The sequence below is a fragment of the Athene cunicularia genome (genome assembly GCF_003259725.1).
Source record: "Athene cunicularia isolate RWA chromosome 2 unlocalized genomic scaffold, athCun1 chr2_part1, whole genome shotgun sequence".
In the NCBI taxonomy this organism is placed as follows: Eukaryota; Metazoa; Chordata; class Aves; order Strigiformes; family Strigidae; genus Athene; species Athene cunicularia.
Window position 1 is genome coordinate 148,532,828 of NW_020799095.1, and position 13,548 is coordinate 148,546,375.

General features: G+C 42.5%; 1 protein-coding gene across 1 annotated transcript in view; it reads right to left on the minus strand.

The window, feature by feature from the left end:
• COL22A1 (collagen type XXII alpha 1 chain) overlaps nucleotides 1–13,548 on the minus strand; it is a 244,421-nt gene that overhangs the window by 210,460 nt on the left and 20,413 nt on the right. The window contains exons 2-3 of the mRNA XM_026843424.1: nucleotides 5,706–5,870; nucleotides 359–925 (exon numbers count right to left, since the gene is read on the minus strand). Of these exons, the coding sequence (XP_026699225.1) occupies nucleotides 359–925; nucleotides 5,706–5,802 (664 nt within the window). The 5' untranslated portion in view covers nucleotides 5,803–5,870. The remainder of the gene's footprint in view (nucleotides 1–358; nucleotides 926–5,705; nucleotides 5,871–13,548) is intronic.

Sequence of the window (13,548 nt, forward strand, 5' to 3'; positions counted from 1 at the left end):
GTTCCTATACAAAGTAAATCAAAATCTAGGATAAATGTCACCCTTCATATTCAGTAGTCCAAAATATTATAAAGTAATTGAAATATATCAAAACCAAAAGGGAATTCACATTTTGCTCTCTAGATGATAACTAAAAGCTGACCTATATTTAATACTGACTTAGGCAAAACAACCCAGATGTGATCACTTCATCACCAGATAGTAAAATGACATCTTACAGAGTGGAAGACACTAAAATAAAGAATTATCAACATAGAATTATAAGTATAAATGAAAACAATCACAGCTTTTCACACCTATATGCTAACTGAATGTATTATAATTCTAATTGTGTAGAAGAACTGGGAGCTCTACTTACTTTCACAGAGACGTCTTCTCAGCTTCCCCCGAATTTTATCGATAGCATTGTAATCAGAGACATGAAACACGTGAGCAGACTTGGGTTCTGAAGCAATCTCATCAAGTTCCTCTTTTAAGGCTTCTCCAACACCCACCGCAAAGATCCTAATCCCAGCCTGATGGGCCGCAGAGGCTGGATCCAAGACATAGTCCTGGCTCCTTCCATCAGTCAAAAGGATGGCCACTTTTTTAACAGTTCGATTACTAAGTCTCCCACCAGCTTCTTTGGAAAAACTGTAGGTGTTGATGTACCTGAGAGCATCTCCAGTGTTTGTATTACCCCCATAATACTTAATCTTTCGTGCAGCCTCTTTGATTTCTTCACGGGTTTTATACTTTCCCAGGTCAAACTCTGTGGTTGGATGATCACTGTATCGCACCACACCTACACGGGTTTTGTCTGGGCCAATTTCAAAAGTTTCCACCAAATTAGACACCCACTGCCGAACTTTCTCAAAATCTTCTTTTCCGACACTGGAGGAGGCATCCAAGATGAATACAAGGTCATAATGAACATTCTTGCAACCTGCAGGAGTGGCAGAAAATATTGCTTAAGGGAAGATGAAAAAAGAGTACAAGACATATCAAATATTCCCTAGGCATGCTCCAAAAGAGCAATTTGGAGGAGGTATCAAACTCTCTCCCTATCCTGCAGGGAAAGTGCAGATTCTCAGCCTTTCTTCCTTGTGATTCACCTCATCTGTTTCAGGACTTCTACAGATCAGCACACATTTCACTTTGAAATGCAAACCCTTTCTCTTCCTACACTACTAACTGCCTCTGCATATGAAACATTTTCCTCAAACTTCATTGCAGTGCCTTTGCTGAGGCAATGCTCTGAAATGACCTTGGCAGATCAAGAGACCTGTCCTGACCTTGCCTAGGCCAATGCTGACCACGAGTAGTGAAGCTTTCATGTTCCCTCTTTCATTAACATTATGATTTATTTATGCTTAGCTAGAAGCAGTTCTTTTGCTCAGCATGATATGTTGGTGAAGCAAGTTTAGAACAAGATTATTTTCATTTTGAGGCTCTCTGCCATTGACTATTGACTAAAGGATGACTCACTGAATACTGGGATGGCTTCCTTGACAACAAAGGGCAGTTGCTTTGTAAGGGAAGAGTTCACTTACCCCCACAACCACCCTTTTGCCTCCAGCCATGATATCTGTAATCTGAAGCCTATGTAATCCAAAAGGCAAACGTATTTTCATGGCAGCTTGCTTGCCCTACAAAGGCAGATGGGCCATATATTTGTCAACCACTTGCTGAGAAAGTAGATGTCCCATGAGATGTTTTCGAGCTGTTTCTGAATATATGCAAGCCAGGAGGCAGTAGATTTATAAATGTCCCACAGATGCCAAAGATTTATCAACATAATGCCTCAATTGAAAAAAAAAAAAAAAAAGGAAAAAAAAAGTATATATATACATATGTTTATTTAATTCACTATTATAGACCATAATCCCTAACAAATTATGAGTTTTAAGATTGAAAGCTGCTCTACAAAGTCAATTTTTATGCTGTTGCAACCACCAACTATTGTTTCTCCAGTACTTCTTGTCTTATGTCATCTCAAAAGTACAACTGCTTGTTTGAACCAATGGTAAAAAATAATTTTGACTAATCATGTGGAGAACAGAGCACATATAACATGATACAGGGCAGAGAGCTGGCCCATATCCGTGCCTGTGACACTTTATTTCTCTCAGAATAACAGAGTTTTTCTATGTCCCACTGAACTGGAGATTTTCTATCTGGACACTAAACTGTTGGCAGTTGCCTTTAAATCCTACTGCTTTACAAGGATCTGACCTAATTGCGTAGCTAATAGTAGCACACATCTACCCATACCCACTGAGAGCAGATCTGTTCTGTTAACTCCTATTTCACCGCAGAACCCTGATTCCCCCAACTGTTCCCATCACAACCATGTTAATAAACTCCTCTGGGCTCTGACCTGGACTGACCTTGATTAGAAAATCTGAGAGTATTTGTTAGAACACATAACTCCAGGGTATGCCCACTGAGGACATTTCAGCTCTCCATACATTAAGAAGTGACATTCCCACTGTACGGTTTGCATGTTTTCACTCACATCAGACTAGTTCCAACCAGGTCCCAGCATCTAAATGTCCATCAGTGACTGGGACACATTATATGTGCATCTGAAGTGCATCTTGCCATTCAGTTTCATCAGAAGTCAGTCCAGGACTGCTCTATGATATGAACTGATGCACAGTAAGTGGAGATGCTTGGAAGATTCCCTGTGAAAGTTTGAAATCCTTGTCAGGGCCCTGAGAGTAAACCCCTTCTCCAGGGTGTGGATGCTATGGCTCCCTGACCTTGGGTGAGTTCCTCAGAAAGCTCTTCTGGAAACATTCAAGAAAGACCCGTCTCTTCTTCCCCTGGAAGCTGCTTTTAAGGTGAGGCTCTCAACTTTGTCCCTTGCCCGAACCATGGACTGATTTCGTGGCTTCACCTCAGACCTGCCTCACCTCTGTGGATTTGCCTGGGGAGTGGCTGACCCTGGATGCTGTCTTTGGACCTGATCTGGACCCTGACTTTCTGACATGCTTCTGGCTTGATCTTGGACCTGCTTCATCACTATGAGCTTGTCTGGGAATTTAGACTGTCAGTTGAGCCTGACTATCATCCTGTAGCCTTCCCTTCTCCCTGGCTGGGGGTGGTCAGACAGGCTGTGGCTGGTGAGACCCTGTCCAGCCATCCCTCAGGAAGTCATCTCTCCTTGCTGCACACCTGACCAGGGCTAAAGCACTGATGTAAATGCACCCAATGTGGATAATAGCTGAGGACCAGGACTTTTCTCCCTGGAACAGACCAAAATGTAGGAAGGTACCATACACAGTTCATCCAGTCAAGCTCTTGCTTGGCAGCCAGCTCACAAAAATATGAATCATGCTACCCAAAGTGGGGAGAATAATGCTGTTGCTATATTTCCTCACTGAGTTCCAGCATTTGAGCCTACAGGAAGGACACAAAGTCTTCTCCCATATCCAAATTTGACCTTACAGTTCATAAATTAACTCTGGTGCTTTTGATCATCCTGGGGCTGTGCAACTGCCCTGAAGATGACAGGAATCCCAGAACAGCCCCCTGCACTGGAGAATGTGGGTAGCTCAGCCACATGATGAGAATTTGCCTTCAGATAAGAGTAAGGACATTATAGGTAGGCATTATAACATTGTGTGGTGCTCATGGTATTGCATGATGGCCATGAGAGTGATTGAATATACACCCGGTGTGGTGCAGGTGATGATGAAAAATGAGCATCATCTGTTTCTGTGTTAACTTCTGTAGCAGAGTGCATTCCAGGAGCTGCTGCTCCTTCAATGTCTATGGAAACAACCTATGGATGTGGAACTGGGATCACATTGGCAACAACTCATCCATGGGATCACGTTGGAAACAACCTGTCCACACAGGATCGTGTTCTGTGACAGCATTTTGTGAGTGAGGGAATGCTTGTCTCTAACCATAGAGCAAGAAAGGACTGGCTGGAAAAACTATCTTAAAGGTAATCAGAGTGTGGAGATGATGTTGTATATCATTTTATATTATGGGATGTAAGTTACATTACATCTGTGTGTATCAGCAAGACTTTCAAGTGCAGTTCTGCATGATTTTTGCAGAATATGAATGATAGAATATATGACAGTAAAAGGTAGGCAAGAAATCTCCACTTTCCCCCCCTCAAATTAATTATCATATTAATCTATTCTGTCTGAAAGAATATTAATTGGGAATAGAGAATATAAAGGTTTGAGTATAAAACTCACAAGGTACAGACCTTCCTGTTGCTTGTTTTAATGACTCTCAGCAGGTGAGATGACTGCAATTTAAAAACAAACAGAACAGACAGAATGAATCCTGCCTGTGTTCAAGGGTGATGAGCCTTAAAACAAAGGGGGGGTTAAGGTATAAAAAGTGATGCCTATTCAGGCAGTATTTCAGGGAAGAAAAAGATGATCTTTCAGGATCATTTTCTTAGAGTCAGTGATTCTTTGCTTACAGTCCTGATGTCAGTACAATGAAATACTGCAGACAAGCTTTTAGTAAATATTAATCTGCATTTTTAGCACGATAATGTCCACTGTTGGACAAAATTGATTATTTTCCAAGAAGCCTATAATAACATTGTTTACTGGCAGAAACAGTTAATGTTAAGGGAATATGGGAGATAATTCAAAGAAAGTGAACTTTCAGTTTCACAGTTACAGGAATACTCTCTGGAAGCATCATTCCAGGAGTTGTGTTCATCCACCCAGACACTGAGTCAACTGTTCTGCAATATTGCTATTAAAAATAGTTCACAAACAAGCCATAAGCCCAAAAATATTTAAAGTAATCACAGAATGAACATAGGTGATACCACCATATTCTTACTGTGACTGATCCACAGGCAGAAAAAAACATGATTTCACGTTGTTTGGTTACTAAGTACCTTCTGTTAAACTTCATCCAAAAAGCCTTATATAGATCACATAACAAAACTGTAAAGCAGCTATTCCTTAGGCTGAGAGGTCTAAAAAAGCCTTTTCTTTCCTATAAATTACCCAAGCCTACAGAATAGCATCTTTCCTAGAAAAGGAGAGAGAAATCCTCCATCTCCAAGTATGCTTGGGCTTTTATACCAATAAACTGTGTGAGTCTAGAACCATTTTCTGTCCCCGAGGTGTAGCATCATTCACAGTCAGATAACTCAACTCTTCCTACTACCCCTCAAAAGAAGAATATGTCCTTGTCAAGACTGCCTAGAGGAACAGTCCCTCAGCTGCACCATCCTCTAATGCATTCAGTGGCATTGGAGGAGAAGTGCTCCTCAGCACAGACCAAAAGCCAAGCCAGGGACCATGCTAGCAACTAGACAGCATGAACCAAGAGAGGGCATGAACAGTGCCCTGGCCCTGTTTAGCTCACTAGGAAAGTCTCAGAGAGAAGACTGACCAAGTCTAATCTGACACCTACTGAAGGCAATGGAAGAAGTGATCTTCATGCCAGTGCGGGGTAAACAAAGCATATCCAGTGTAAACTATGCTGCTCCCCTTGCTGTGGGTAGCTGAGCTGACCTTTCTAAGCCTGCAGCAGAAAAAGAGACCCTAGGTAAATCATAACTTTGATCCCTGAGCAATCTCCATCCCGAAGGTCTATTTTATGTCTTTTCAGCAGTAAATGTCTTGCTTGGGTTTTTTATTGTTTTCCTCCTAGGAACAATAGCTTCTTCTCAGCCACGTAAAAACTCCAGCAGCTACTTAGCACGAGGCAGTAAGCCGAACAGCGCATACCTGCTCTTTGTGCCTCAGTTCTCTCCCTGCTGAACACGAATGTGAGAAGAACCAGGAGATGGGGCACACGGCATCTTCCCATAATGGATATATCCATATCCCCTTTCTCACATCAGCTTGTCTTTTCTCCGTGGTGAGGAGCTCGCTAGCAATCCAATCTGTAGCCTAGAAAGGAAAATAAAGAGCAAGTGTTATCTCATAGAAACGCAAACAGCAGTAATGACGCAAATCATGGGAGCAACGTTTTGGGGAGTTGTTTCTTCTGCCTGTCATTTTAGTTGACTAGACGCAAACCACTCAGACAAAGAGGCAGGAGTTCACCTACTTTCAAAAGCTATAGTCTTTCACTAGCTCTATTCAGTGTGCAGCAGCCTGAATGGAAACAGGAGAGACATTACCAGATTGTTATACTTTAATTGAGCCCACTGCCAACTACACAATCAATGCACTGGAGTGGAAACCATTCTTGACCTGGCCCTCCCATGCATTCATCATTAGGAGATACACAAAGCAGTGCCAAGATACAAACCACTGCAAGTCACACACAACTGGTTGCCACTTCACCCATTGCTGCTTTCAGTTCTGGAGCCTCAGAAATGACAAACGCTAAAAATATGTGGCTGTTTTCATGTACCTATTTGTTGCCATCAGTCCCTCTATACAGGACTAAACTCAGCAGCTTCAAATCACATCTTTCAACTATTTAAAGAAGTACAAAAGCTCAGGTGGATGATCTTCAATTTAAGGTTTGAGTTTACCTTGACTGAAGCCAGTCAGTGTTGTAACAAGCCAGGCAAAGTGCCTGGACTGTTAAAAATTTAGCTTTGTTTTCTAACACTAGATCAACTCTCTTCTTTTTTTAAAAAAAAAAAATTGTTATTGACTTATTGCTGTCGGTTTATTATTTTTTATTAGATCATAAAATCATTGCAGTTTATCTATTGTGTACACATACAGAGGATAAAACAGTTTCCACTCTGTAGCTCTTACTGCCTAAGGAATCCTTTTGGAAAACTCTTTCCCAGCTCCCAGATCTGTGTTTTCCTCTTTAATGTAGATTTCTTCATCCATTTTCTTAGGGAATTTCCACTTCCTCTGTCTTTTAACATGCACATCAGCTCCTCGCTATTGATAGCTGGGTAAAACAGGCATGAAGGGGACACCGTATGTTTTAGATCATTGCTGCATTGCTGCACTGTATGTTTTAGATCACTGCATTTCTTTTCAGTGCAATAGGGTTCTTCGGGAATCACAGACAAAAAGAATGGTGGTGTCAGAATTTGTTCAAAACCAGTCTTGATGGGTCAAATGTTGGGCCTATCTCTGCCACGCATCTCAGAAATAAAGTGCATGTCATGCTGGTTTAGGAAATAAAAAGGGGAAAATCTTATGCAGTTGTAGAGACAGAGCTGTAAATCCTTACTTCCAGGACAAAACACAGGCTCCTACATTTTCAAATGTCCATATCATATGCAGACAAGGAGAAAAACAATACATATAATAAACCCTGCAAATAAAAATTGGAAATATCTGCCAGCAATGGAACATAAATGCAAGGGGGAAAAAAAAAAAAAAAAAAAAAAAAAAAAATACCATCCCTAAATCCAAAGGGCACAAGCAGGTGCTGTAGTTTACACCTCAGCCAGACGGTGTCCCTACAAGACAGTGAGGTGCTCTGGTCTGAGAAGTTGGAAAAGGTTGCAGGGTAAAAAGGGCATGAAAATATCACTGTGCCCTACAGTAGTTAGAATTTCCTTGTAAATAAGTACATTACTGAAACACCGATCAGGCAGCCTCCTGCAGAGGGATCAGGACAAGCATTACTTAAAATAGCTATGGGAGGCTTCAGCCCGAGGTTTTTCCTCCCATGTATTTTTTTCAGAAATGTTGTTTTCTGGCACTGGTGATGGGAGAGCAGGTTAGTGGCGACAGTGAGAGATGGGAAACCAGATCTGCCATGCGGCATTCTGCACTGCCAGTGCTGAGAGCTCAAAAAGTCCTTTCTCTGTGTCTGGGCTTGCACGGCTGTGAAGTTTTATAAATACAATATTAAAAACAGTCTTTGCCAGCTGCTAACCCACATGAGGCCAGGATAAAAGGAGCAGAGCAGCAGCTAGTGTCAGTCAGCAGAACGGCAGCAGAATGGACCAACACTGGCTTGACAGGCAGCATATGTGGCGCTACAGGGAGCTTGGTGGTCGTGGCTCACTTGGTACACACATGACTTCTGCCCCAGCAGAAGAACTACCGACATGACCAGGTCCGAGAGCTCAGTCTCTAAGGCGTCATTCCTCTCCGCTCTTTGCCAAAACCCTTCAAGAGCTCATTGCTGCATTATGAATGCTGAAAGGCATCTCAGAACAGGCATTTAGACTGAAAGCAGTGGGGAATGAAAACAGGTCAAATCAGAATATCTGCTTAAAATCTATAATGATTACCTGTGGTGGCTTTAATACATATTCGTGGTTCAAGATTATTCTTGCATTCAGGCCAAAATATGTCATTTTTTACATTTTTATACATGAAGAACTGAACCAAGTCTCTTAATTTGCAGCTGCTTTATGTGTGGATACATTAGTGAGAGAAAATTGCCCCATTCACATCAACAGGACTCATATCATGGCAAGGAAGTCTTCAGGGGTATTAGAAGAAAGGTTGGAGATAAAGTATTTTTTGTAATGGGTTTTCCACACTGGTTTCTTTCCCACCTCAGTCTGTCATTGTGAGACTGAGCCCAGTTTGAGACTACAGCAGCTGATCAACATTTATTTCCCCTTCCAGGAAAAAGGGTCAAAAAGAGCTAAAAGTCGAATTGTTAAGGCTTCAGAGTGATCCAGGAATAAGAAATTTTGTTTAGTTGACCCTATTTCAAAATGGCCAACATGTATTTTTTTATTATTATTATTTTTAGTTCAGCCTATAATGTGGGAATAATTTCCTCAAAGTGGCCTAAGTCAAAGCACATCCTTTAAAAATGCCCCCTCTTTTTATCTCACAAACATCACTTTGAAATTCCCTTGTGACACATTTAGATGTATTAAGTGATATTGCACAAAGAACTAACAAATCCTATGACGTCCGAGTTTATTACCAAACTGTGGGCTCTGTGTCTGAGGTCCTTTTTTAATAGTTTGATGGGAAAAAAAGAAGTGGATAATTCTGGCTACATGCAAACATAATGTGGGAATGGCATCCAGGCTAAGCACACTAGTAAATGTTAAAAGTGAGCTCTCTACATTTAAATTACAGGCACTGTACTAAGCTATTCATATTTCCTCACAGCTGAACAAACAATATACAGAAGATAGACACAAGCTCTATATAACCTTCAACTTCAGTATGGCTTTTTCAGGGGGGTTGGTACAGAGGTTTAGGTCAGTGAGCACCTATGCTAAGGCCTCTCTACTTTTGAACAATAAGTAAACATGCTTATAAAAAGCAGAATTCAAAAAAAAAGCTGAAGGACAACTGGATCTTCTCATCTCAAACACATTTTAATATTTTGTTCACTGTTGAGCTTCCCTTGAACTCCTACATTTTAAGAGATGCTGCTTTGTCTTCTCAAGCTTTATCCCTTAAGGCTGGGAATACATCTAGGGCTCTGCTTTCCAAGAATCACATACATATCCAGAATGAAACCATATAGCTGGGATGCATTTTATCATGGGGTTTATTCCTGACAGAACTGAAGTCAAAGAATATCCTGACATCAGTTTATTTAGAAAATTAAACGCCTCTCTGTTGCAAATAAGACAATGGTATTTTCTATTCTGCTCTCTCTTTGCCCTGCCAGAGCCTGATCCTGAAGAGACATATAATGACTTTGTTCTAACCTTATTTCTCAGAGAATGCTGTTGCATCATTTTAATTCAGGGGACACAGAGGAAAAACTTATATGAAATAACAGATACAAAACTGTTTAGAAACGGCATCTTGAAGAAATAAAGGGAAAAGAAGGGGATACAAAGATTGTGGCAGAGATGCAAACTTGACGCCATTCCAGGACAAGCCATTTAAGCACAAGCACTGGCTATTCTCTATCTCAGCCTCTCCAAAGACTGCTCTTCTGTCCTGGTTTGAAAGATGTCACCAACAGCAAAAACCATGTGAGTTAGAGATGGAAAAAAACAGAACACTTCCTGTGATCTCTTTCATCCCTCAGAGGTGTGACTCAGTCACAAACATTAATAAAACAAAACAAACCAAAACTAGAGTCAATAGTAGGATGAGCATCTCAGGAGTGTGGGTTAATAAAACTGTTTCTACCTCAGGTGAGCAAAAGTTCAAAGACCCTACAGGGACAGTACAAAGATCAGTGATTCAAGGCTGAATGTAAAAAGCATGTCCAGCTACTGACTTTAGTCTGCTCGTTAACATATCTGAGCTTTTACTTACATTTTACTAAATTATACCAGCGAACTGTTCATCTTACTATTAAATTCAAGGTGGGCTGATACTATTATTGCACTTAATTTCATCCATTCATCTGCTGCTGCTGAACATCACTGTGTGCCATAAAATGTTCTAACTATGCTGCCATTCATATGTGATCTTAAATGTCTTTGATATGTTCCTCTGAAGAAGTTAACCTGGGGTGAAATAGACAGTGTCCAATTAAACAAATTTTCACACACACCAAAAAAAAAAAAAAAAGGAAAAAAAAAAAATCCCAAAACACTAATATATCTGACAGCTCAGTAGAGTCAGCTTGTTGATCATGTCTCTTCCAACTACTGAACTAAGCAATTTAATTATCTAAATTATTGCTGATATGAGCAGGAAGCCAACCATGTAAAAGAGAGATGGAACTTTCTTCCCCTTGATCAGCCCATGAGGTCATATATCTTTGTTCGATGCATTTTAAAGAAATCATCCGATGACATTTCTGGAAGATATGCATCCTCCCAAGCCTGATCCAAAGCCAACTCTAGTTCATGAAAAGAGGGCCACTGATTGCAGTGGGCATTATTTCAAAACCCGTGTGAGTAATAGGTCAGAAAATTCTCTGCTAACACAAGAGTTGTTGCTGAGGTACTTTGTTCAACTACAACTGATCCGAAGTCTGCTGAAATCAAGGAGGAGGCTGTCAGCAGCTCCACATTATGCTGGATGGGGACATTCATGCACCCTGCTGGCAAACAGCTCTCCAACGTCTGCTCTAAGTGCCAGCGAGGCTGCAGGGGCTGAGACATTTCTTCTCTTCTTTTGAAATATCATGTCTCAAGAGCAACATCTACCCTAATCCCTAAAAAACCGATCAGACACAGAGAGATGGTTAGCATGAATGCTAGCCAAAGTGATCTGTCAGCTTTATAGAAGATGAAATAGGGTGGTGGGAAAGATCAGCAGACCATACAAACCTATCAGTTTGCCTTAGCTGAACTCTATTACTGCCCTGAAGTACTTGGTGCTGGAACTACCAAGGCCCGTGAATGATTAATATTGCTGCAATTGGAAATAAGTTTGATTGTGCAAGAAATAAAGTCCATACTGAAACACAGGAGGGGAAAAATAATAAATAGCCATTTCCTAAGTGACAGGTATCTGTCTAGGAGACAGAACGAGACAGGAATTGAATGGGAAAAAACATACAGAGGAGAGTAACCAAGCGTCTTAGAGAGCCATGAAACATAGTCCAAGGGGGACTGGATTAACCCAGCATGGGCATTTCCTAATTCTGCATGCTCCACTTTGCAGCCTTAGAAACATTCACTTAACCTCTGTGGTGTTGCACATGCAGGCACAAGGAAACCTGAGAGAAGATCAGAATTAGAATTCAGCTGCTCCTGACTCCTTAACCTATGCTCGGATCATGCATCCCTCAAATTGACCCCTTTGTAAATGCATTTACCACAGGCATTTTAAAACAAGCTCTTACTGGTTGCCTGCCAAATCACTGCAATTCTAAAATACCCTAACTGCTAGTCAAGGACTATGCAATGTATTTTTGCCTGTGGCAGTCACACAGTGTCTGCAGGCTAAAACCTTGATGCAATACCCCCAAGTATAACTTTCCAGTGATTTGTCTACAGGAAGCAACTCCAGATTTAAATTGTACTCTTGCATGTCAATCTTAGAAATATTTCTACTGATTGACTAAGAAAACCCAAAACTAAACTGCAATAAAAAGTCTCTATGATAGAATCTCCCAAATCCTACAGTCTGTGGTTAGGGTACTAACAAATCCAGACCACCATCTCCAGATTAATTTTGCTGCCTATTCTATAAATAGGCTGCACTCACACGGTGGGACAAATCTCACATTGTGTCTAAATCCCAGCTCCCTGATGGGAGAGACATAGGTGCACTCCATGCTACAGTGCCCCAGCTGCTGTGCCCAGCAGAACAGATGCCACAAAGTGATGCTCCAAAGATTCTGGATCTGGCCAAATGGCTAAAGCAAGTCTTAGGGGCATGCCACAGAGTGCAGCTGTCTCTCAGTCTCACAGCATAACTTACCAGGAGTTAGAAACAAGCTACATCTCTTGCTAGTGTGGAAAAAGCACATTCTCAAGCAATGTTTGACAGTTTACACCCAACAGTTCTCTGGCTTTGGCATCATCAACCAGTCTGTAAGGAACATCCATGCTGCTCCATATGAACATTTATTGACCAGCCCAGTGGTAACCCTCCCATATTTCAGCTAAGAAGGAGTTTGAATTTCAAAATAAATTCTACATCTCAAACACTAGCTATGTATAAAACACTACTGATCATACATCGCAGTTAACCTGACTGAAATAATTATCAAGGAAAAGACTCACAGGAAGAGTCTCAGAGTATATGTGAGGTCTGAGGGATTAAGAGAGCTGATAAGGGGAAGCTTTTACTATCTCATTTGGGAAAACAGTACCTGGAAAGCAGGGTTTGCCAAAGAGCCAGATGCCGGCATCTGTAGTGCTCATACTGACAGCTTCTTTTCCCAGGTTTATTTACTAGATGACAAAGACAGGAAGAATATTTGGGCCAGGCCCAAAGAGTTGTGGTGAATGGAGTTAAATCAGGCTCACGGCCGGTCAGGAGTGGTGTCCCCCAGGGCTGGGTGTTGGGGCCACTCCTGTTTAACATCTTTATTGATGATCTGGACAAGGGGATCGAGGGCACCCTCAGTCAGTTTGCAGATGACACCCAGTTGGGTGGAAGTGTTGATCTGCTCGAGGGCAGGGAGGCTCTGCAGAGAGACCTGGACAGGCTGGAGCCATGGGCTGAGCCCAACTGGGGGAGTTTCACTGAGGGCAAATGCCGGGGGCTGCCCTTGGGCCACAACAACCCCCAGCAGGGCTACAGGCTTGGGGAGGAGTGGCTGGAGAGCTGCCAGTCAGAGAGGGACCTGGGGGGTGATTGACAGCCGGCTGAACAGGAGCCAGCAGTGTGCCCAGGGGGCCAAGAAGGCCAATGGCATCCTGGCTTGTGTCAGCACTGGCGTGGCCAGCAGGGACAGGGAAGGGATCTGAGCCCTGGGCTCGGCACTGGTGAGGCCGCCCCTCGATTCCTGGGTTCAGTTTTGAGCCCCTCACCCCAAAAAGGCCATTGAATGACTCGAGCGTGGCCAGAGAAGGGCAACGGAGCTGGGGCAGGGTCTGGAGCACAGGTCGTACGGGGAGTGGCTGGGGGAACTGGGGGGGTTCAGTCTGGAGAAGAGGAGGCTGAGGGGAGACCTCCTGGCCCTCGGCAACTCCCTGCCAGGAGGGGGCAGAGAGGGGGGATGAGTCTCTGGAGCCAAGGCCCCAGCGCCAGGCCCCGAGGGAATGGCCTCAAGCTGCCCAGGGCAGGGTCAGGCTGGCTCTGAGGAAGGATTTCTGTGCAGAAGGGGCTGTTGGGCGTTGGAATGGGCTGCCCAGGG